General features: G+C 51.0%; 2 protein-coding genes across 2 annotated transcripts in view; one reads left to right on the top strand and one right to left on the bottom strand.

The window, feature by feature from the left end:
* MYO19 (myosin XIX) overlaps nt 1–22,787 on the top strand; it is a 40,253-nt gene extending 17,466 nt beyond the window's left edge. Inside the window, 21 exon segments of the mRNA XM_032163060.2 lie at nt 2,810–2,942; nt 3,604–3,673; nt 4,238–4,340; nt 5,061–5,157; nt 5,282–5,358; nt 7,327–7,417; nt 7,864–8,035; nt 9,644–9,717; nt 10,851–10,972; nt 11,265–11,378; nt 11,640–11,816; nt 12,167–12,319; nt 13,359–13,466; nt 14,751–14,821; nt 15,571–15,674; nt 17,517–17,683; nt 17,793–17,922; nt 19,541–19,626; nt 20,164–20,457; nt 22,304–22,423; nt 22,426–22,787. Of these exon segments, the coding sequence (XP_032018951.1) occupies nt 2,810–2,942; nt 3,604–3,673; nt 4,238–4,340; nt 5,061–5,157; nt 5,282–5,358; nt 7,327–7,417; nt 7,864–8,035; nt 9,644–9,717; nt 10,851–10,972; nt 11,265–11,378; nt 11,640–11,816; nt 12,167–12,319; nt 13,359–13,466; nt 14,751–14,821; nt 15,571–15,674; nt 17,517–17,683; nt 17,793–17,922; nt 19,541–19,626; nt 20,164–20,457; nt 22,304–22,423; nt 22,426–22,461 (2,499 nt within the window). The 3' untranslated portion in view covers nt 22,462–22,787.
* Nucleotides 1–22,803, bottom strand: part of LOC116474328 (gametogenetin-binding protein 2-like) — a 176,338-nt gene that overhangs the window by 91,926 nt on the left and 61,609 nt on the right. The window lies entirely within an intron of this gene.

The raw sequence follows: 22,803 nt of genomic DNA, 5'->3' as shown, positions 1-22,803 counted from the left end.
TTTTTTTTCTTCTGGGATCCTCTGGCCCAGGCTGGAGTGCAGTGGTGTGATCTCAGCTCACTGCAACCTCCACCTCCTGGGTTCAAGTGATTAATCTGCCTCAGCCTTCCGAGTAGCTGGGATCACAGGTGCATGCTACCACACCTGGCTAATTTTTGTATTTTTAGTAGAGACTATGTATTTTTAGTAGAGATGTTATAGTTTCACTGTGGTGGCCAAGCTGGTATCAAACTCCTGGCCTCAAGTGATCCACCTGCCTCAGCCTCCCAAATTGCTGAGATTACAGGCGTGAGCCACTGTGTCCAGCCTTGTTTGAAATTTCATTACCAAGTCGATACTAGAAAATATTTTGAACTAATGAATTAAAATGAAAGCACAACATCTTCATTACCTCTTTTTTTTTTTTTTTTTTTTGAGGCAGTTTCGCTATTGTTGCCCAGGCTGGAGTGCAACGGTGCAAGCTCAACTCACTGCAAACTGTGCCTCCCGGGTTCAAGCGATTCTCCTGCCTCAGTCTCCCTAGTAGCTGGAATTACAGGTGGATACCATGACACCCAGATGATTTTTGTATTTTTAGTAGAGACAGGGTTTCATCATGTTGGTCAAGGCTGGTTTTGAATTGCTGAACTCAGGCAATCCACCCACCTCGGCCGCCCAAAGTGGTGGAATTACAGGCGTGAGCCACCGCACCTGGCCTCATTACCTTATTTAACCTTAATTACCTCCCAAAGATCCCTTCTCCAAATGCAGTCACATTAGGAGTGAGGGCTTCAAAATATGAATTTGAGGGGAACACAATTCAGTCTGTGGCATATCTTAAGAAGCTAGAGGGGAACAGAATAAACCCAAAGTATGCAGAAGAAGGGAAAAAGTGAAGATGAATAAAACAGAAAAAAAAATTAATGAAATAAAAGACTTTTCTCTGAAAAGATGAATAAAATGATAACTCTCGCTGGGTGCAGTGGCTCACGCCTGTAATCCAGCACTTTGGGAGGCCAAGGTGGGTGGATCACCTGAGGTCAGGAGTTAGAGACCAGCCTGACCAACATGGTGAAAGCCTGTCTCTACTAAAAATAGAAAAATTAGCTGGGCATGGTGGTGAGCGCCTGTAGTCCCAGCTCCTCAGGAGGCTGAGGCAGGAGAATCACTTGAACCCCGGAGGCAGAGGTTGCAGTGAGCCGAGATCGTGCCACTGCACTCCAGCCTGGGTGACAGAGCAAGACTTCGCCTCAAAAGAAAACAAACAAACAAAAAATGATAACTCTCCAGTCAGACATACAAAAAGAGAAAAAAGATGTAAATCACCAATATCAGGAATGAAAGAGTAGACATCAATACAGATCTTATAGATTAAGATAATATTTTTAATAACTTTGTGCCAAGAAATTAGACAATTTAGATGAAATGGAGAAGTATTTTGAGAAACAAACTGCTGAAGATCACATAAGAAGAAAAAGAACCTGGCCGGGCGCGGTGGCTCACGCTTGTAATCCCAACACTTTGGGAGGCCGAGGCGGGCGGATCACGAGGTCAGGAGATCGAGACCACGGTGAAACCCCGTCTCTACTAAAAATACAAAAAATAAGCCGGGCGTGGTGGCGGGCGCCTGTAGTCCCAGCTACTCGGAGAGGCTGAGGCAGGAGAATGGCATGAACCCGGGAGGCGGAGCTTGCAGTGAGCCGAGATCGCGCCACTGCACTCCAGCCTGGGCGACAGAGCGAGACTCCGTAAAAAAAAAAAAAAAAAAAGAAGAAAAAGAACCTGAATAGCCCCTATTTCTGAAAGAAATTGAAGTCATAGTTAAAAGCCTTCCCACAGAGAAAGCTCTAGGCTCTGGTGGCCTCACTTGTGTATTCTACCAAACATTTAAGGAAGAAACGTTACCAGTTCTACATAAAGTCTTTCAGAAGATAGAAATATCTCTGATCCCAAAGAAAAATCTAAAGAATCTACAAAGTAAGTTGCCACCTTACTGCAGCTAAAAAGTTGTAGAGCGTTTAGTGAGGTGATAGGATACAAGGTCAATATGTAAAGACAGTGTGTTTCTATGTCCTAGCCACAAACAATTAGAAGTTAAAATGAAAGTATACCTCACTTCAGCTGATTAAGAACAAAAGAGTATGAATTTTAAAATTAGACTGCTTGGGGCCAGGTACGGTGGCTCACACCTGTAATCCCACTTTGGGAGGCCAAGGTGGGCAGATTACGAGGTCGGGAGCTTGAGACCAGCCTCGCCAACATGTTGAAACCCCGTCTCTACTAAAGATATAAAAAATTAGCCAGGCGTGGTGGTGCACACCTGTAATCCCAGCTACTCGGGAGGCTGAGGCAGGAGAATCGCTTGAACTGCAGTGAGCTGAGATTGTGCCATTGCACTCCAGCCTGGGAGGCAGGACGAGACTCCGTCTCAAAAAAAAAAAATTAGACTGCTTGGGTATAAATTGGAGCCCTGTCATTGAGTAGATGCATGATTTTTAATAAATTTTTAAATTTCTGTGCTTTGGTTTTATTGTTTTATGAACAATTGTATAATCACACCTTTGCAGAGTTTGCAAAAAAACATACACAGAAAGCCTCAATAGCTCAGTGTCTGCCACAGAGCTGGGAGAAACAGATGTTATTACCCCCATTTTACAAACACAGGTAGAGGAAGTGCCTTGCCCGAGGCCAGGGTTGAATTCTGCCTTCACCCATTTTGTCAGCAACACACTGGTGGAGAAGAGAGCTCTGGTGGGCACTGTTCTCTCAGGCAGGCTCAGAAGTGGGTGGGAACATAGATACAGCTCCCACAGGGCTGTTTCTGCCACAGACATGGACGTCTCGCTGCCTAATGAAGTTCTATGCTGTGGTGGCCGCCTCACCTGTATCTTGGGAGAGCCATAAGATTGCAGAAAGGATAGAACAGAGGATCCTGAACTCCAACCCTGTCATGGAAGCTTTTGGTGAGCTTGGGCTCCTTTGCACAGTATCTCAGTCCCATTTCCTCTAGGATTTTCCACCTTCCAGGGAGAGGGGCAGTGCTTTGAGACCCTCTCTTGGGTGGGGTTGGAAGGTGAGTATATCCTTCACTGCCTCTCCCTGGTACTCCTCAGCATCATTCTAACAGAGGTAATGTCATTCAGTCCTCTTCCTCACTCCAGCCTAGGCACACCTAACAGTCGTGCTGGAGAAGACCTGGTGGCTTAGCTCGTCCAAATTCTGTCTTTCTATCCAGTTTCCTGATGGTTCAATGAAGGGCACTTGTTAAGGGATACAAGGTGATTAGTGTTTGTGTTGGCCCTGGAACCCAGGTGTGACTTCCTGTCTAAAGTCAGTAGTGACAGCTGATTGTTTTTGACCTTTCCCTTCAAAGAAAGGTCCCTGACTGCCTAGGCTTGCTCATTCCAATTTCTTGCCAGAAAGTTGTTCTAACTCCCCTGAATCCCACTTGCTAAAGCATGAGGGCCCATTTTCTAGTCCTGTCCCCTATGACATGAAAACCAACAAAGGGACCTTTAGGTGACTTGAGCACAGGAACAGGACCTCCAGAGACCTGCAGCCACCTTGGCTTATGAGGACTCTGCAAACCCAGGGGAGTGAAGTAAACATAGGTGTGATCTGTAGGGAATGCGTGTACGCTGAGGAATAACAACAGCAGTCGCTTTGGGAAGTTCATCCAGCTCCAGCTGAACAGGTAATAGCTGCTGTCGCCCTGGCTAGTGGGAGGACGGGATTGGGGAGGTTAAAAGTGGCTGGGGCAGTATCTGGCCTGGGCCACCCCTATGGGCAAAAACCCTCCTCCTCCTGGTGCATGCCCTTTACCTCAGGTGGGAGCTCTGAGGGTGATCTTTGCACCTGGAGAACTATAGCTCCTCTCCCCTTGGGGAACCCTGGGGCAGTGCGCTTATTCAGGCCTGGGTTCCTCCTGGCTTCTACTCTTGCTCAGGGACTTCTAGCTAAATTGCCACCTCTTTGGACCATATCCCTGAGCTTGAAGCTGGGACTTTGACTCCTGTCTTGGGGTAGAGCAAAATGATGTGCAGAGGCCTTGGCCCTGCCCACCTGAGCTAGATGCAGGGGAATATTGCAGGACACCCAAGGACATTCTGAGTGGTCCCCACCCCTCAATGCCCATTGGCTAAGTGGAAGAGCTTGGTGGGGAGTTGCCAGGTGGCAGGCAATCTGGCACACCCAAATTGCCAGACATGGCTATGGAATGAATGGGCAACTAACGGGCTCTGGCCTGTGTGTGCCCCAGGGCTCAGCAAATGACTGGAGCTGCAGTCCAGACCTACCTCCTGGAGAAAACTCGAGTGGCCTGCCAGGCTTCCAGTGAGAGGAACTTCCACATCTTCTATCAGGTTTGTGCCAAATGGGGCCCACAGCCCCCCAGATGTGGGACAGGGATGGGTCCCTGTTTTTCAACCCCCCACCCCCCAGAATGCTCCATGCCTGGCTCCTTCACCTAGCTTTTGATGGAGCCACCACTTTCTTCTGCAGACTTCACATGCAACACTTCTGCCTCACACTGTGCCTTGGCTCCCAGCACAGTTGTGGCCGGGGGTATGTTTTACCTCCTCCATCAGACCAGAAGGTCCTTGAGGCTGGGACTGTATCTCTAGGGTGGAAGCCGTGTCACTCTTATCATTCTAAGGGCTCTCCTAGAATGGCATCTGTCTCTAACAGAATAAGGGCTTCCCTAGAGTTGTGCCTTTTCCTTCGGACTGGGAGTCCCCCAAGGCATGGATAGGACGTCTCCCTTTCTCTCAGAATCGGAGCATCCTTAGGTGATGGGTATGCCTCCCACGTCAAGATGACGGGCTCCCTGGGCAGGAGTTGTCCTTTTTTCACCAGACTGCAGGTTTCCCTAGAGCAAGGTTCTTTTGCATCAGGTTGGAGACATCCAGGGCTATGTTTACGGCATCTTTTGCCCCTGTACCTGCCCTGGACTCTCGGAAGGGACTTCTGAGCCTTGTGATGTTGCTACCATCTCTCACTCCTCTCATCCCAACCCCATGCCTATGCAGGCCTGGGCTTTTCTCAAACCCCCTACCCAGCCTCCCACCTACCCTTCTCCACAGATTTGCAAAGGAGCCAGTGAGGATGAGAGGCTCCAGTGGCACCTCCCTGAGGGAGCTGCCTTTTCATGGCTGCCCAACCCAGAGAGGAGCTTAGAAGGTAAGGGGAGCCCCATCCAGCACCTTGCGCTGACCCAGCGTCACCCACCCACTCTGTACAGAGCCTGCCTCCCTCGCATCTTGTTACTGCTGACCTCTGCCCCTGAACTTGGATTCTTTTTCAGAGGATTGTTTTGAGGTGACCAGAGAGGCCATGCTCCATTTGGGCATTGACACCCCTACCCAGAACAACATCTTTAAGGTCAGAAGAAAAGCCATGCCACTTATGTTTGGCAGAGATGATGGGCAGCCCCTTTCATAGAGCCTTTCCCTGGACTTGGAGTTGGTCTTTCCCTGAGGATCTAGGACTTTGGGCCCCTCTGTGCTACCTCCAAGCAATCAGCCACCTCTCTGTTCTCTGAGGCTGGAGACCAGGTGATGGGGTGGACGGGGCATAAGGAACAGTGATGCGTACACAGTGCTAGAGTACAGAATGCAGTAAGTGATCCATGGGGGCAGAGAGCAAGGTACTGCATGATCAGAAGAGAGAACTAGTGCTACCGCCTTGTTTGTCTAGTACATTAAAACTTACAAGTCATGTTCACACCTCTCTGCTCACTTAGTTTTTTAAACAGTCCTCTGTGTGTGTTTATTTCCCTTTATGCCTGAGAAAACCAGAGAGGTAAAGTGACGTGCCCAAGGTCAGATACCACTAAGTGGTGATACAGAGTACCAGACATAATAATTCCAAATTCCTACTCTCTCTGTCTTCCCCCAACCCCGTGCCCCGTCGTCCTCTGGAACATGAGACTGCCCCAGGTGAGCTGGGCTTCTCCCAGTCACACTAGGGCGGCCTCCCTTCTGTCTTTGCTGACAGTGCTGACTGCCTCCTCTCATCTTCCTCACCCTCTAGAGCAGCAGGAGGGGATAGATAGGATGGCCTGGCAGTCGAGACAGGGAGGCCACTTCAGGGAGGTAGCAATGCAGTGGAAAGTGACCCTCACCTCCAGATGGGGGCTGCTCAGACACTGCCAGGTAAGAACTTGACAGAAGGACAGCACCTGGGGACAAGGCCCAGGATAAGTAGACAACACTGGGAGTCGGGGCAGGAGTGCTTTGGGGGTGGCATGACCCTCTGCCACAGCCCTTCTGCCTGGTGGGCATGGCAGTCTTCTGGAGCAAGTTGTGGCCGGAAGACCAGTGGCACATGGAGGCACCCTGCCTGGGACCATATAGGAATGGTGGGTGGGGTCCCTGTGTCAGGTCTGAGGGTGGTTGGTTTTTTTTTTTTTTTTTTTTTGAGATGGAGTTTTGCTCTCGTTGCCCAGTCTGGAGTGCAGTGGCACAACCTCAGCTCACCGCAACCTCCTCTTCCCGGGTTCAAGTGATTCTTCTACCTCAGCCTCCGAGTAGCTGGAATTACAGGCCTGTGCCACCACACCCAGCTAATTTTGTGTGTGTGTGTGTGTGTGTGTGTGTGTGTGTATGTATTTTTAGTAGAGATGGAGGTTCACCATATTGGTCAGGCTGGTCTTAAACTTCGGACTTCAAGTGATCCACCTGCCTCAGCCTCCCAAAGTGCTGGGATTACAAGCGTGTGCCACCATGCCCATCTGGGTCTGAGGGTTTTGAAGTTGCTGGGCCTTGGTGGGGTGAGGGGAGCTTCTGTCTATAGCCCCTGGGGGCTTGTCTGTGTGGAACACTGAGTACAAAGACAAAGGGGCACCCATCGGACACAGACCAAGGTCACAGTTCCTCCAGTAGGCTGGGCTCTCAGAAGCCTGGCAGTGGGAAAGGGCTCAAGGAAGCAGAGACAAGCCTCCAGCAGGCACACAGAAGCAGCCCTGCCCCCAGTCACCAGTCTATTCCCAGAGAGCAGGGGGCAGAGGGGTAGAGGATGGGTGGGCATGGGGGCCCACGGGCTGCCCCGGGAGACATCTGAAGTCAGCCTGGGTTCTCATCCCACCTTTCCCCTTGGGAAGCACGTGTCCTTAGTCTCATCTCTATCATAGGCAGTGGCGTAGCACATACCTTACAGGTTGTTGAAAAGATGCAATGAGGCTATGCATGTAACTTGTATAGAATTGTGCCTGGCAGAGATGGGCACACTTGGGCCATGATCGGGAGCTGCCCTTCTGCTGTCGTGATTGTACTCAGCAGAACGGCCCTTCCCAGAGTAGCCCCACGTCACACCCTCTCCTACTCCCACCCATCCTTTTCTTTCCCCCAGGTCCTAGCTGGACTGCTGCACCTTGGCAATATCCAGTTTGCTACCTCCGAGGATGAAGCCCAGCCCTGCCAGCCGATGGATGATGCCAAGTGTGAGGGTCAGGGTGTGGGATAGGGCAGGCCCTGTCACGAAGGTAGCCAGCATTGCTAGGGTTGGGTGGAAGGTCGGATGGTGAAAATTGGAATCTGATGCCCTTGCTTATGCCACCCACCATAGGGCCTGGCCCTGGATCATTTACTCCTCACCCTGTCTGGTGAGGCAGACAGTATCGTCCCTATCTTAAAGATGAGAAAATGAGTCAGAGGTTTGTAAAGTGATTTGTCCCGTACATGGCAGTATGGACTGGTACATGGAAGTGCTGGGTTTGAGTTCTGACTGCCGCTTATGGAATCCTTTGGTGAGTCACTTCACTGATCAGAACTTAGGTTTCTTCTGTCCAGTTGGGCAAGTCATGGTCCCGCTGTGATGACTTCACAGTGCCTCGTGAAGAGGACTGGATGGAGAGTGATTTGCCTAAAGAGGATTTGCCCCTCCCAGATTCTGTCAGGACGGCAGCCTCGCTGCTGGGGCTCCCAGAGGACGTGCTGCTGGAGACGGTGCAGATTAGAACCATCAGGGCAGGCAGGCAGCAGCAGGTGTTCCGGAAGCCCTGCCCCCGAGCCGAGTGTGACACCCGTAGAGACTGCCTGGCCAAACTGATCTATGCGCGGTGAGCAGTTACTCTGGCCCCTGTCCTCCCAACAAGTGCTCTTCCTGTCCAGGGTTGGGCCAGACAACATCAGGCAATAGGCACAGGCCCAGGGTGGGGGATAAGACAGACTGGTTCCTCTCCCTGCTCCTCAAACCCCTGGACACAGCAGGGCACAGCTCCCAGGTTTTCCCCAAGCAGCACCTGTGGCCTCTTTCTGAGTGGGAAATTTGCTAAATTCCTGGCCAGAATTCAGCTCATTATTAAAGTTCTGGAGGCTGCTTTAGCCTCAGCAAGGTGAAGAGAGCCTGCTCAGCTCTCTGCTGGCAAGGCAGGCCCCAAAGGTGATCTAGAGCCTTTGCAGTTCCTGCTTCAGATCCTTGGCTGAATGGGCCTCTCTGTCTCCCTGTGCCTTTGTACATCACCTAGGAGTTTGATAGATTGTGGTAAAGCCAGAGGCTCAGCCCACAGCATGTAGCACAGTGGTGGAGGTGGGGTCCTGGCCTTTTCTGGTAGGTTACATGGGTACCTTTACCCTCTGGCCATGTGGTTAAGGATGATTTCTCACCTTGAGTTCTGAGATTCTTCAGCAGGCCTTGTAAGGGCTTCAGGGGCCCAGAATCCTCTGAGATGAGCCAGAATGAGTGTATGTGTGTGCATGTGCACATGAGACCTTGGGCACCTTTCTGGGGAGAGGGTCCCCTGCTTTCATAAATGCCACAAAGAGCCAAGAGCCTGAGAAGCTCTGCTGGGGGAACCAGATCATCTGAGTTGAAAATGGTCCAGGGCAGCTGAGGCCAGACTAAATCCATTTCAGCAAGAGACTAGTTACCACTGCCTCAAAGCTAATTTCAGGACACAATTTGAGGTCAAAGACTTTTAAAGCCTTTGCCTACAAGTCACTCCAAGATGAGCAGATAAAGTGTGATGAACACAGATAGAGTGAGCTTCCGACCACAGGACAGTTGCACAGCCCCTGTTGCAAAAAGAGCCAGTTTATTTACTGAAGTGAAAAAAGTTGCAGAGCAATTACTTTAAGAAAAATTGTGAGGAAGAAACCCCTGTATAGTGTTGTACGTGTCAGTGTCTTGTGTGTAGTCTCATCTTCTCTGGGCTGGGGCCGGTTCTAGAGTGGAGGATGCCATTGTTGACCTCGGGACTGGGGGCCCACTTGTGCAGAACTACGTCAGGGGGTATGGTGGGGCCTTGAGCCCTGGGCTCCACAGGTGGAGTTTTGCGGGGGTGTTCAATGAACTCAGTTATTTACAAACCACACCCAGGCCCATCTGCCCATTCTCAAGACACCAGCTGGGTCTCGAGCCATGTGACTGATGTAGACCCATTCCCTGCCCAGCCTAGGAGTTGAGCTTGTCCTGTGCTCAATCTTCCCGGAAGAACATGCCAGGTTTGTGTGTACCTGGGAACATGCATGCCCATAGCCTGCATCTGTAGTAGGTCAAGACGTGGTGATGGGCCGGAAGCAAGAGGAGAGGATTTGGCCTTTGACCTGTCAGGCTCAGAATACAAGGGCCCCCCAGGGTATAGCACCCTGATGGGGGGAGCAATTTTACCACCCCTTTGACTCAGCCAGACCTTCTCTCACCAGAGTCCACTCTCTTCCCCCAACAGGCTGTTTGACTGGCTGGTATCAGTGATCAACAGCAGCATCTGTGCAGACACTGACTCATGGACCACTTTCATAGGTAGCAAGGCCTCACTGTGCTGGGAGCACTCCACAAAAAGAGCAATAAGGCCCTGGATGGAGAGGCAGGAGCCCTGGGTCCACTGTGTGACTCTGGGCAGTTCCTTTCCCTTTTTTGTCTCCTCCTGCATCTGCCTGCCAGCATAGGGCGAGATCTCTGCATAGGGTGAGATCTCTGCTCTCCTGCACCCACATCTGAGCAGTCCATAACTCTCCAGACAGGCTTAACAGTGCCTTGTCTGAAAGAGCGCTTTTTCTCCCCAGAGACCCAGCTCTAATTGTAGGAGAGTAGTGGGGGTTGGGGAAAAGAGCTGGATTAGAAGGGACTTTGGAGGATGGCACCGTGGCTCACACCTGTAATCCCAACATTTTGGGAGGCCAAAGCGGGAGGATCACTGGAGGCCAGGAGTTGGGGACCAGCCTGGGCAATATAGCAAGACCCCATCTCAAAGAAATTAGCCAGGCATGGTGCTACATGCCTGTGGTCCCAGCTACTCAGGAGACCGAGGTGGGAGGATCACTTTAGCCCAAGAGTTTGAGGTTTCTGTGAGCTGTTATCACACCACTGCACTCCAGCCTGGGCAACAGAGCAAGACCCTATCTCAGGGGGAAAAAAAAAGACTTGGGGGACATGACTGAGGGAAGTCAACACGGTTGTAACTAGGTGGGACAGTCAGTTATAGGAGGAAATAAAGCTTAAAGGTACAAGTGCAGTTTGCTCATGGAATGGTGGAATTCTAGGCAACAAATTGGCTGGTGAGACGAATGCCCTCCAAACTAGATTTAACACAGAAAATGTTCCCTGGGACCTGGTTTCCTCACAGGAGGTGCCTATCAGAACCAGAGAATTCAGACTCAAAAATGGGCCTGATGCTCTGGGCTGTCTTCACACTTCATTTAGGTTTCCTGCTTGCTCTGAGCTCTACAGGGGAATGGGGTGGAGATGGGAGCCACCTTGGGTGGAGGGTGGGGAAGATATGTTCTGCCCACCACAGGTGTCATGCTCACTCAGCCTCATGCCCAGGCTGCCAAGTATAAGGCATTGGCAGGGGCCCAGCCACCCTGGGTTCCTTGGTCCCCTATTCCCCATCTGCTCCCTGCAGTGGCCCCATGGGTTCTCTGCCATCCTTCCAGGCCTGCTGGATGTGTATGGATTTGAGTCATTTCCTGACAACAGTCTGGAACAGTTGTGCATCAACTACGCCAATGAGAAGCTGCAGCAGCACTTTGTGGCTCACTACCTAAGGGCCCAGCAGGTGAGGGGTGGGGTGAGCAGGAAGCAGGTCCTTCTTTTGGATCCTTAATCCCTTCCTGACCTTCCAGCCCCAGTCCAGGTTCTGGTTAGAAGGCTTTTGTTCCTTCTTATTTTATCAGTTTAATTGACAAATAATAATTGCACATATGGAGTACAATGTAATGTTTTGATATACTTTTGTTTCTTTGATGCTGTTCTGGAATACACTGTGGTACCGAGGCCAGCCGCGGATGGCCCGTCAGGACATCAGACCACAGCTGCCTTCTCCCACCCCATCCCACCTTGTTCTTTAGGAGGAATACGCAGTTGAGGGCCTGGAGTGGTCATTCGTCAACTACCAGGACAACCAGCCCTGTTTGGATCTCATTGAGGGAAGCCCCATCAGCATCTGCTCCCTCATAAATGAGGTGGGGAGGTCAGCTAATGAGCCGAGCACCAGAGTTGGCCTTTGGGTTTTCTGGGGCCTTGATGATTATCCTGTTTCCTCTCTGTGCCTCTCTCCTCCCAGTCTGCCAGATAGATCTGCTCACTGCTATATTTCCTCCCTGTTGGGGACACTATGATGCCTGTGTGATGTCTGCTGTCATGGGGGTCACAGGATGGGGACAGTGAGGGTTGTGGTGAGACACTCTCATGTATGTGGCTGACCCCCTGTTCCCATCCCACAGGAATGCCGCCTCAATCGACCAAGCAGCGCAGCCCAGCTCCAGACACGCATTGAGACTGCCCTGGCAGGCAGCCCCTGCCTGGGCCACAATAAGCTCAGCCGGGAGCCCAGCTTCATTGTGGTGCATTATGCGGGGCCTGTGCGGTACCACACAGCAGGCCTGGTGGAGAAGAACAAGGTACGGGCTGGGCCATGCCCTGTGGGGCCTGCGAGAAACGAGATGCTGGGTCTTTGCTATGCATAGTAGTTTCCCATCGTGAGTCCTTTCTCTCCTGAACCTCCTCCCAGAATCCAGAATCACCATCTTGGGCCCACCTGTCTGAGGTCTCCACTAGTCAAGCATGACCCGCCTGGAGATAACCCATGTTAGACTGGATCTCCAGGTCTCTGGTTGTCCAGTGGACCTTCTCTTGGACTCGGGCCCTGTCCTACCTGGAAGCCCTGTCATCTGCGGCTTGGGTGGGCAGTGGATGGCCCTGGGCAGAAGCTCCACCTGCCCTCACTGCTGCTCTTGCCATTTCCCAGTAGGACCCTATCCCACCTGAGCTGACCAGGCTCCTGCAGCAATCCCAGGACCCCCTGCTCGTGGGGCTGTTTCCTACTAACCCCAAAGAGAAGACCCAGGAGGAACCCTCTGGCCAGAGCAGGGCCCCTGGGTTGACCGTGGTGTCCAAGTTCAAGGTGGGTCTGATATGCTGATTGGTTCACTCCACAGTCTCACAAATATTTATTGAGCACCTGCCAGGATCGGTGCTGTTTGTTGGGGAGCAGTGGCAAGTCAAGTAGATGTGGTCCCAGTCCCCTGGAGTTTATACTTCAGTGTGGAAGACAGAAACAGTAGACAAATAGGCTATCAGGTATAATATGATGGGAAGCCTAGGGGCCTATGGGGGCACTATGCAGCCTCTCACACCCTGCCAGTGGGGTGCTCATGGGAAGAGGATCAGCTACATGAGCTTGTTTGACCTGGCTCATCCCCAGCTGTCTAGCTTCCTGCTCTAACCCTACCCTCACTCACTTCTCTCACATCGTCTGCTTTCTACCACCTCTCAGTCCTTGGATGTACTGCCCCACCTTCCTGGGATACTCTTGACCACTGCCCCATCAGCTCCACCTCACTCCCATCCTCCACGCCCCTTTTCCTAGTTTAGTCCTTCTCATCCTTCAGACTTTAGCTTTATCACCACCTCCTTAAGGAGGCACCTGGAAAACCAAGTTTGATTAGCACCTTCCTACCCAGCCTCAGACACACCCCCGAGGGTGTTCATCCAACATGTGTGGCCCATTGGACTGAGCTCTGACATGGCAGCAGGCAGCCTGTGGCACAGCCTCCAGCACACAGGATGAGCTGAGTGATAACACTTGTTGCTGGACGAATGGCAAGAAGTTTTGAGATTGTTCTTTTCTAAGAAGATTGCCCTGGGGAGAAGTGGGGAGGGGAAAGAGGAGGAGATTGGATTCAGGGAGACCAGTCAGGGAGGGTCACAGGTTTAGAAGGGTCCCATAAGACAGAGGTGAGGAGCATGGGAAGTCGAGAGAGGAATGTGCTCTGAGCCTGCTCATTGAGAGCCTGCAGCAGTCATCCCTGCACAGGAGATTCCTGGTCTCAGGATCATGGAAGGGCCTGCTGGAGGCATTTGATGTAGTTACTAACCAGAGCCCAGTTGATGGCCCTGGGCAGCCCCTCTCCCTGCCTAACCCCATGGTCTCTCATCTGCAGGCCTCACTGGAGCAGCTTCTGCAGGTCCTACACAGCACCACGCCCCACTACATTCGCTGCATCAAGCCCAACAGCCAGGGCCAGGCTCAGACCTTTCTCCAAGAGGAGGTAATTAACACCGCGCCAAAGCTGCTTTGCACCAAGCCCCATCTGGCCAAGGCCCTGGAAAGATGAAGGGCAGGACATCTGCTCCAAATGGAGTGAACAGAGGTGGTCTCTCCGGCCAGGCCTGACATGAGAGAGGACCCATCTCCCTTGCTGTGGCAGGGCAGGCATGTATGGTTGTGTGGTCTGTGCATAGTAGCCTAGCCAGGGAGGCAAGTTCCAGTGCATCTTGTTTTTTTAAGCCACGTACCCTGATGAGAGACTGAAGCTGCCCAGAGGAATGGGTGTCTGTTGTGATTACCTGAAAGTCTGCGTCACCATACAGTCCCCGCACAGTGCAGCCATTTCTCACTGGAGGTATCATTTTTTTCTTTTTTTTTTTTTTTTGAGACCGACCTTCACTCTGTCACCCAGGCTGGAGTGCAGTGATGCAATCTCAGCTCACTGCAACTTCCACCTCCCAAGTTGAAGTGATTCTCTTGCCTCAGTCTCCCAAATAGCTGGGATTACAGGTACGCACCACCACACCCGGCTCCCGGCTAATTTTTATATTTTTAGTAGAGATGGGGTTTCACCATGTTAGCCAGGCTGGTCTCGAACTCCTGACCTCAGGTGATCTGCCCGCCTCAGCATCCCAAAGTGCTGGGATTACAGGCGTGAGCAGCCACCACACTCAGCCAGTATCATTTTTTTCTAATCTAACAAAAGCACTCTAACCAGCAGCTGCCCTTTTCTTGGGGTTCCAGGTTCTGAGGGATGTTGATGAAGGGTGAATGCTGGGCACTGCTGAAGGTGTGGCCTGGTAGATGTGGCCTTCAGGTTTGTAGCCAGAACAACTCAGCTCTGTGGTAAAGACCTGGGTTCAGGTCACAGAAGAATCTTCATAGTATAATCTTCCCTGCCTCTCAGCTGTGAACCACCCTCTAATGCCTGCAGACAATGAAAACAATCCAAACTGGAAATTTGCCTGGGCTGGGTTGTGTGGTAGTGAGACTACACTGAGGGCAGGGTGAGACGGAGCCAGGACATCACTTGCCTCAGCTGTATCAGAAGCCACGCGTCGGATGAGGGGGACTTGGGACCACCAGGACCCTTTCTAGCAGGGAGATTTGTTTTCAAGGTCCCTCAATTTCTCACTGCCCCAAGGAGATACCCCCATTAGCCAAGCCTTGGGAGAGCCTGCAGCTCGGCACTGGCCAGGGCCTAAGAAGAAGGGCCAAGAGAATGGCATTTCTGGCCTGCTGGCCCCATGCTGCAGGTGCCTGCCCTGTCTCCCCACCCTTGCAGGTCCTGAGCCAGCTGGAGGCCTGTGGCCTCGTGGAGACCATCCATATCAGTGCTGCTGGCTTCCCCATCCGGTGAGTGGGCTTGATCACGGCACAGTGCAGGGCCAGTGCAGAGTGGGGCTCAGGACTCTCATCGGGCAAGAGCCTGCCCAACCCAGAGTGAGACGTGGAGATGAAGAGAAAGAGGCTGGTCTGTAGAAGTCAACTGGGAACTAGGGAGCAGCACCCATTCGTTTATCCATTCACTTATTGTACACTATTTTGTACCCAGCTGATGGCTGTGACAAAAGCCACATTGGTACAATGTTGGGGACAGAAGCCATACTCAGGAGGGCTGACAAGCAGTTGGGAGGAAGTGCAGATATCAGGTGCCATTAGCTATCTGAGAAGTGTTGCCTTGATGGGGAGCAGGGAGATCTGGGGGAGGCAGAGGAGACTGTGGGGTCAGAGAGGTCAGAGGGGAGATGTGGCCAAGCATGTCTGCATCATAGGAGTGGTCCAATTGTTTGGGGAGAGGCCTGTCAGCCCCTTTGGAGGGAGGCATCCAGCAAATCCCTTGCTAACACAAGAGATGCTTTGTGTTGGTAGACCAAGGCAGCAGGGAGAGCAGACCCATTTTAAATGGTCTTTATGGGCTTCCAACTAAGTGATCCTAGAAATCGCTTCAAAACCACATTCACATTCAGTGGGGATACTCGGGGAGGGCAGCACCGTTCTGTGTTGTTGAGCTGATTAAATAGAATAACTTCTGTTGAGCCCTGAGCCGTTTACCTGGCTCACAGATGAAGTAATTCTCTCCTTCTGCCTGCTTTGGCTTCCAGGGTCTCTCACCAAAACTTTGTAGAACGATACAAGTTACTAAGAAGGCTTCGTCCTCGCACATCCTCTGGCCCCCACAGCCCATATCCTGCCAAATGGCTCCCTGGTGAGTGGGACCCATGAGTTAGTCATTTGTGCAACCACAATTTACTGACCATCTACCCTGTGCCCTGTCTCAGGGCTAGGGGCTGGGGCTTACTGGTGAATAAAACACAGCCCTGGTTTTGGTTCAGTGGGGGAAACAGATTCAAAAAAGACAAATAGTGTGGAAAGTGGAAAGGCAGAGCTATGAGCAGGATGCTGTGGATGGTGCTAGGGAGGTGTGAATTGGGGAAGGCTTCCTGGAGGAGGTAGTATCTGAGAATAAATTGGATTAGCCAGGTGACGGGTAGTCCACATGACAGATGTAATCTGAACAAAGGCCTAGAGGCTTGAGGCAGGAGTGTGGGTATGAGGAACTCCAGACCATTCTGTGTTGCTGGTTCATTGAGGCAGAGAACTGGGGCAGGTGAGGCTGGAGTGGCAGGTAGGGCTCCATCCAGGAATCTGGACTTTATTCTCTGGGCAGATGAGCAGGCACTGCAGGGGAGGGAGCAAATGATTCTATCAGCCTCACACTTTCTGGACACCACTCTGGGGGCACCATGGAGGGCTGTGGGAGTGAGGCTGCAAAGTTGCCCCAATAGAGAGAAACAAGAAATATGGGCACAGTCGGGAAATGTTTGTTGGAAGAAACTGGTCGGTCTTGGTAGGGCCTTGACTAGATGTAGAGGGAGAGGAAAGGAGTAAATTAACTTAGCCTGGGCAGTGAGGAAAAGCAAGAGGAAAACAGGTTCAGGGAGGCTGAAGAGCCCGGGCATGGGTGACTTGTCCTGCAGGTCCAGTGGAGAAGTCTGCAAGGCACTTAGGCAGGCTTTAGTCTCAAGCGAAAGATCTGGAGGCCCTCATATGGGGGTTGTCAGCATGCAGATAAAAGAGAGGCTGTGGGAGCCACAGGGCCCAGACACAGGCAGAGGGAGAACAAGCCAAGGACAGGCTGCCGGGAGGCCCCGCCTCGGCAAGACCCCAGCCCAGCACCGCTGCCCTTCCCACCCAGTCTTACCCTGGGCCCCTCACAGCCGTTGGGACAATCCTGCTTTGTTTCCTCCCCTCCTGGGCAGTTTTCACTTTCCTTTCACCCTTTCTCCTTTCTTCTCCCTCTCCATGGTTTGTTGTCCTGTTCCGTGTCTCTTGCCCAAAGCTCTTCTGGCCCCTGGTTGATTTTGCTGCAGTTTCTCATCTGTGGTGTCTCCTTTGGCAGCCTCTATCTCCAGAGAGGCACTGGGCAGCTAAGGTGGTCAGAGCCCTCAGGTAAATCCTGCCTCTCCAGGAGTCAGCCCTGCGAGCTGCGGGAAGGCAGGCAGTGGGACGCGGGACCTTTGCAGGGCTGGGATTTTTTTAATTTATTTTTTAATTTATTCTTTTTATTTGCAGTAGAAGATTCCCAAACTAAGGGCTGGGATTGGATCTCCCTTTTCCCATACATGGTGGGGAGTTGAGGGGTCGGGGCTGAGGGCCTATTTGGCCCTCAGGATATATGTTTGTGGCCTTGGAAACAAATGCTGGCTGAGCAGCCTGGGATTCCAAGCTTGGAAGGAGTCACCCTTCCAGGTGTCAAGCACCCTCTGCCAGCCTGCCCAAAGGGACTCATGGCAGTAGAGGCTGTGGGACACCCCAGGACACACAGGCGCAAGTGGGTATTCCAAGGCTCCACGAACAGCCAGCACCGAGGGACAATAGAGAGGCTGTTTGTGGCTTCCTCCAAAAGAAGAACGAGGAGAAAATAGCTAGAGCCAAGAACAGCAGGAAAGAGACCTGTAGAGTGCTAGGGAGGCCAAAGACAGTTTCTTCAGGCCACAGAGGCATGTAGAGATGACCACGCACTGATGGGGCCATCTCCCTCCCCCAGAATGGTGTCCACACAGCAAGGAAGCCACACTTGAACCTCTCATCCAGGACATTCTCCACACTCTGCCAGTCCTAACTCAGGCAGCAGCCATACCTGGTGACTCGGCTGAGGTCATGCCAGCCCCCATGCACTGTGGCAGGACCAAGGTGTTCATGACTGACTCCATGGTGAGCTGGTTTGGGGATGAGGAGGTTACAGAGGCAAGCAGTGTGCTCTCCTCAGCAAGAGGGGGTGGGGGGAGAAGAGGCTGCCCTCAATGGATGCCTTTTCTCCCAGCTGGAGCTTCTGGAATGTGGGCGTGCCCGGGTGCTGGAGCGGTGTGCGCGCTGCATCCAGGGTGGCTGGAGGCGACACCGGCACCGAGAGCAGGAGCGGCAGCGGCGGGCCACCATGCTCATCCAGGCAGGTAGGTGGGCAGGTCACCTGTCAGCACTGCACACAGACCCCACAGGATGTTGGTTTCCTTTGAAACATAGCTTGTCAAGTCCCCATCTCCTGAAGCTGTGTCCCAGCCTGAAGAGATGGATGGCATGTCCCTGTGGTGTGCTGGGATTCAAATTCCCTGTCCCCCTCACCCATAACGTGTCTCCAGTTCAATGGAAACCAAGTCACTCCACAAACAAAGGTGCTCTGTAAGAAGTGGAGGCTAAACGTTGTCTTTAATTCCTCTTTCTCACCTGACAGCTGTTTAGGCCAACTTTTTTTCCCTTTATGACAACCCAAACCATTACCTGCTGGGCTCTAGGGCTGGAATGAATTTAAGGAGAAGGTAAAAACCAAAAGGAGTTCATCAAATGAAAAGATGTATTAACCAACATGTTCATAGTGGTCTTATTTTGAAAAGGAAAAATATTAGAACCCAGATGTCGAACAGTGGTGACGTCATGGCCAAATGATGGACTGGACCATCCCTATGATGCACTAAGTGTTTTTGAAGAATATTATAGATTTAATGGAGAACCACTTCCAAAATGATATTCATACCTAGATGCCAAACTACATATTAAGGGCGATGCCATCCTTGTAAGGTGTGTTTCTGTGTTTGTGGGCATTAAAAAATTATATAAGGAAGCTGGGCACAGTAGTTTGCTCCTGTAATCCCAGCATTTTGGGAGGCTGAGGTGGGAGGATCACTTGAGCCCAGGAATTTGATACCAGCCGGGCAACATGGCAAAACCCTTTCTCTACTAAAAATACAAATATTAGCCAAGCGTGGTAGTATGCATCTATAATCCTAGCTACTCAGGAGGCTGAGGCAGGAGAATCACCTCAACCCAGGAGGCAGAGGTTGCAGTGAGCTGAGATTGCACCATTGTACTCCAGCCTGGGTGACAGAGCAAGACTTTCTCAAAAAAAAAAAAAAAAAAAAACAACAACATAATTAACCGTGCCTGTGGTCCCAGTTACTCCAGAGGCTGAGGCAAGAGGATTGCTTGAGCCTGGGAGATTGAAGCTACAGCCTTACAGAGGCTAGAATAAGCTGTTTGTGCCACTGCACTCCAGCCTGGGCAAGACCCTGTCTCAAAAAAAAAAAAGAAACAAAAATGCTGAAATTGTAGAGAAGGGAATAAAAATTACCACCATCTATCAATTGTATCAGTGTTTGGGTGTATGGTGATGTGAGATCAGGGATGCGTAAAGCGAACAAATTCAACTGAGGATTTAAAAAAAAAAAAAAAAAAGTTTTTAAAGGCACAGATAATCCAGACCCCTCCCATTCCCTGGGTGCTGACCTGGACCCAGCCTGAGACGGGAAGTGACTGCTGGGCCCTCAGCCAGTCCTTCTCCCCAGTGCCCCTTCACTGTGTTGTGTAGATGTATTCAAGCGTGTGGGCAGTGTAAGGGATATTTAAAAGCCAATTTTACCTTATGTATTGATTTTAGAACCTTATTTGTAGCAATTTATTGAAATAAAAACATATTTGAAACTGACAGCAACTGTGGTGCTGCTGCAGCCAGGTCACTGACAGCTCTTATGGCCCCTTTATTAAATTCTCTTTCCTGTTTCTGGGCAAACCTCTTAGCCGTTCGTTCCTGGTTAACTCGGAAACACATCCAGAGGCTGCATGCAGCTGCCACAGTCATCAAGCGTGCATGGCAGAAGTGGAGAGTAAGTAAGACCCAAGAAGTCGGGGTGGGCAGTGGATCAATTTTGGGGACCAGATGGACCCGAGTGGGAATGCTGGCTCTGCCACTGCAATGCAGGTGGCCTTGGGCAGGTTGTTCAGCCTCTGTGAGCCTCATATTCCTCGTGTATGCAGTGGGCACAGTAACACCTACCCTGCAGGGTGGTTATGAAGGTAAAGAGTGGTATAAGCAACTCTGGGAATATACCAAACTCTGGGATGTACACTTTAGAAGACGGGGTTTTATGGCATATCAGTTATATCTTGATGGATTGTTATCTTGTTTTCAAGTAGCATATGTAAGGCCTAAGCACAATTGCCTGGGGTGTATAGACTTGTGCCATATGGAACCAGTTTGGTTCAGGGCAGCCAGCTGTTTGCAACCAGGTGCCTTCAGTTCACCTTGTTAAGATGATTTGTTAAAGACAGTTTTGATTTCCATTTTCTGCTAAGAGGGCTAGATAAATCTAAAGCTATAAAGGGATGTTTATAAAGCTATAAAGGGATGTTTGCTTTTTAAGATCCGAATGGCCTGCCTTGCTGCTAAAGAGCTGGATGGTGTGGAAGAAAAACACTTCTCTCAAGCTCCCTGTTCCCTGAGCACCTCGCCGTTGCAGACCAGGCTCCTGGAGGCAATAATCCGCCTCTGGCCCCTCGGACTGGTCCTGGCCAATACAGCTATGGGTGTAGGCAGCTTTCAGAGGAAATTAGTGGTCTGGGCCTGCCTCCAGCTCCCCAGGGGCAGCCCCAGTAGCTACACTGTCCAGACAGCACAAGACCAGGCTGGTGTCACGTCCATCCGAGCGCTTCCTCAGGTATGTGTGTGGGATGGCCATGACAGCTTTGTTCCTGAGAACAGTAGGAGCAAAGCCTACAAGTTCACAGTGGGAGTGAGACTGAGGCTGGGACAAGATCCGTCCCTAACCCTACTGGGTAAACCAGAGGCCTGCACGTCCCAACCAGCTGCAGGTTTGGATTATTTGTTATAACTGAGAATATTCCAGAGCCCTTTATCTTTTTAAAAACTGCTTCTTATTTCAGCATCTCTAAATCTTTTAGTCCCATTTCCAAATGCAATGCTGCATTTCTAGCAAGCTCCCAGCTGATTCTGATGCTCCATGAACCACACTGTGAGAACCAAGGCTTTAGATGAGTCAGGAGCAGGAGGTGATGAAAGTTTAGCTTAGGGCCTGGAGCGGTGGCTCACGCCTATAATCCCAGCACTTTGGGAAGCTGAGGCGGGCGTATCACCTGATGTCAGGAGTTCAAGACCAGCCTGGTCAACATGGTGAAACCCCATCTCTACTAAAAATACAAAAATTGGTTGGACATAGTGGCAGGTGCCTGTAGTCCCAGCTACCCGGGAGGCTGAGGCACGAGAATTGCTTGAATCTGGGAGGGAGAGGTTGCAGTGAGCCGAGATTGCACCACTGCACTCCAGCCTGGGTGACAGGACGAGAGTCCGTCTAAAAAAAAACAAACAAACTTTGGCTTAGGGTAATAATAGGTCAATTACAGAAAAGAGGAAAAATTCACGAGACATAGCAAAAAAGAAACTACCCAAGACTTGAGAGCAAATAATCTAATTAGTCCCACATCACAACTTTGGTTGTGAGGAGTTTGTTACCTCAAATGGCACTGGATTTGGCACCATGTTTTCCTCAAATTGTATTGCTTGTTTTTCTCCTTTTCTAGCTGACGAAATGACAAGCAGGGTCAGTGGTCCAAGTTCTCTGTGTTTTTTTTTTTTTTCATGTTATTTAATTTCTTGAGATGGAGTCTCATTCTGTTGCCCAGGACGGAGTGCAGTGGGTTTAAGCGATTCTCCTGCCTCAGCCTCCCGAATAGCTGGGACTACAGGGCATGTGCCACCATGCCTGGCTATATTTTTTTTTTGTATTTTTAAGAGACGGGGTTTCGCCATATTGGCCAGGCTGGTCTCGAACTCCTGACCTCAAGTGATCCGCCTGCCTTGCCCTCCCAAAGTGCTGGGATTACAGGTGTGAGCCACTGTGCCCAGCTGTTTTTATATAAGCATCCAGGGAAAAGTCAGCCAGCACACTCAGGAAGTCAGTGTCACTCAGGGCTTTGTGAGTCACCCCAGTAAGCCAGGCCTCATAGAATAAAGTGGCCGAGGAAAGGTGAAAATGTGTTGCACTGGGAGGTAGAACCCCAGGGTCTGGGTCCTGGATCTGCCTCATTCACTGGATGATCTTGGCTAAGACACATTTTCTCGGAGTCTGTCTATAAAATAGGCTAATACTCAACCTACTGCATGGAGCCACAGCAAGGAGTAAGTGAAATGACACGGCCGAAGGAAACAACAATTTCCATTCAGAGGAATTACTATAGGTCTTAATATAGATGAAATCTCCCATGAAAACACACAGGCCTGCTAAACAGAAGGGTAAATGTTTTGCTCTTCTGGCTTTAAGCAGTCATAGGAATGTGACAGACATTCCTCTTAGGGAGCACCTCCTCCTAGGGTTTCCTCATCTGTCTCACACTGAGTGGATGTAATGCTATTTTAATCCTGCTGTGGCCCCCAGTACTAGTACTTGTCCATACCTCCTTGCATTTTTAGGGTCTGCTCTGTGGGGTTCTGTTAGGCCCTGGCACTCCCAGGAACTGGTGCTAAAGCTGCATCTCTCTCCCCTCTAGGGATCGATAAAGTTTCACTGCAGAAAGTCTCCACTGCGGTATGCTGACATCTGCCCTGAACCTTCGCGCTACAGTGTTACAGGCTTTAATCAGATTCTGCTGGAAAGACACAGGCTGATCCACATGTGACCTCTTCTGCCTTCACTGGGCTGGGGTGATCCTTGGTGCCTTTGTTTCCACAAGGCCTTTTCCTGCCCTCTGCCTTGCCAAAGACATTTAATCAGCACACAGCTGCCAGACTATTCCCAGAGTGCTCCAAATGCACATGAACAACAGTGACGGCTCCAGCCTTCGAGCCAGGGCCCCGTGCCCAGTGTGTCAGTGGGCGCCTGGGGCTCCAGGCTACATCAAGCACTGATGGTGTCAGGGCTGGTAGTTACCAAACCAGGGTTAAGAAACACCAGGGCCACGTTTCACTACCTTCACAGATCAAACTCAGCCGCAGTCATGACTGTCTGTCACTACATTGGGGACCCCAATTCCACATAAGCACTTTTGGA

Source organism: Hylobates moloch, unplaced genomic scaffold (genome assembly GCF_009828535.3).
Source record: "Hylobates moloch isolate HMO894 unplaced genomic scaffold, HMol_V3 SCAFFOLD_10, whole genome shotgun sequence".
NCBI lineage: Eukaryota > Metazoa > Chordata > Mammalia > Primates > Hylobatidae > Hylobates > Hylobates moloch.
The sequence above is the reverse complement of the archived record's forward strand: the minus strand, read 5'-3'. Positions and strand labels throughout refer to the sequence as shown.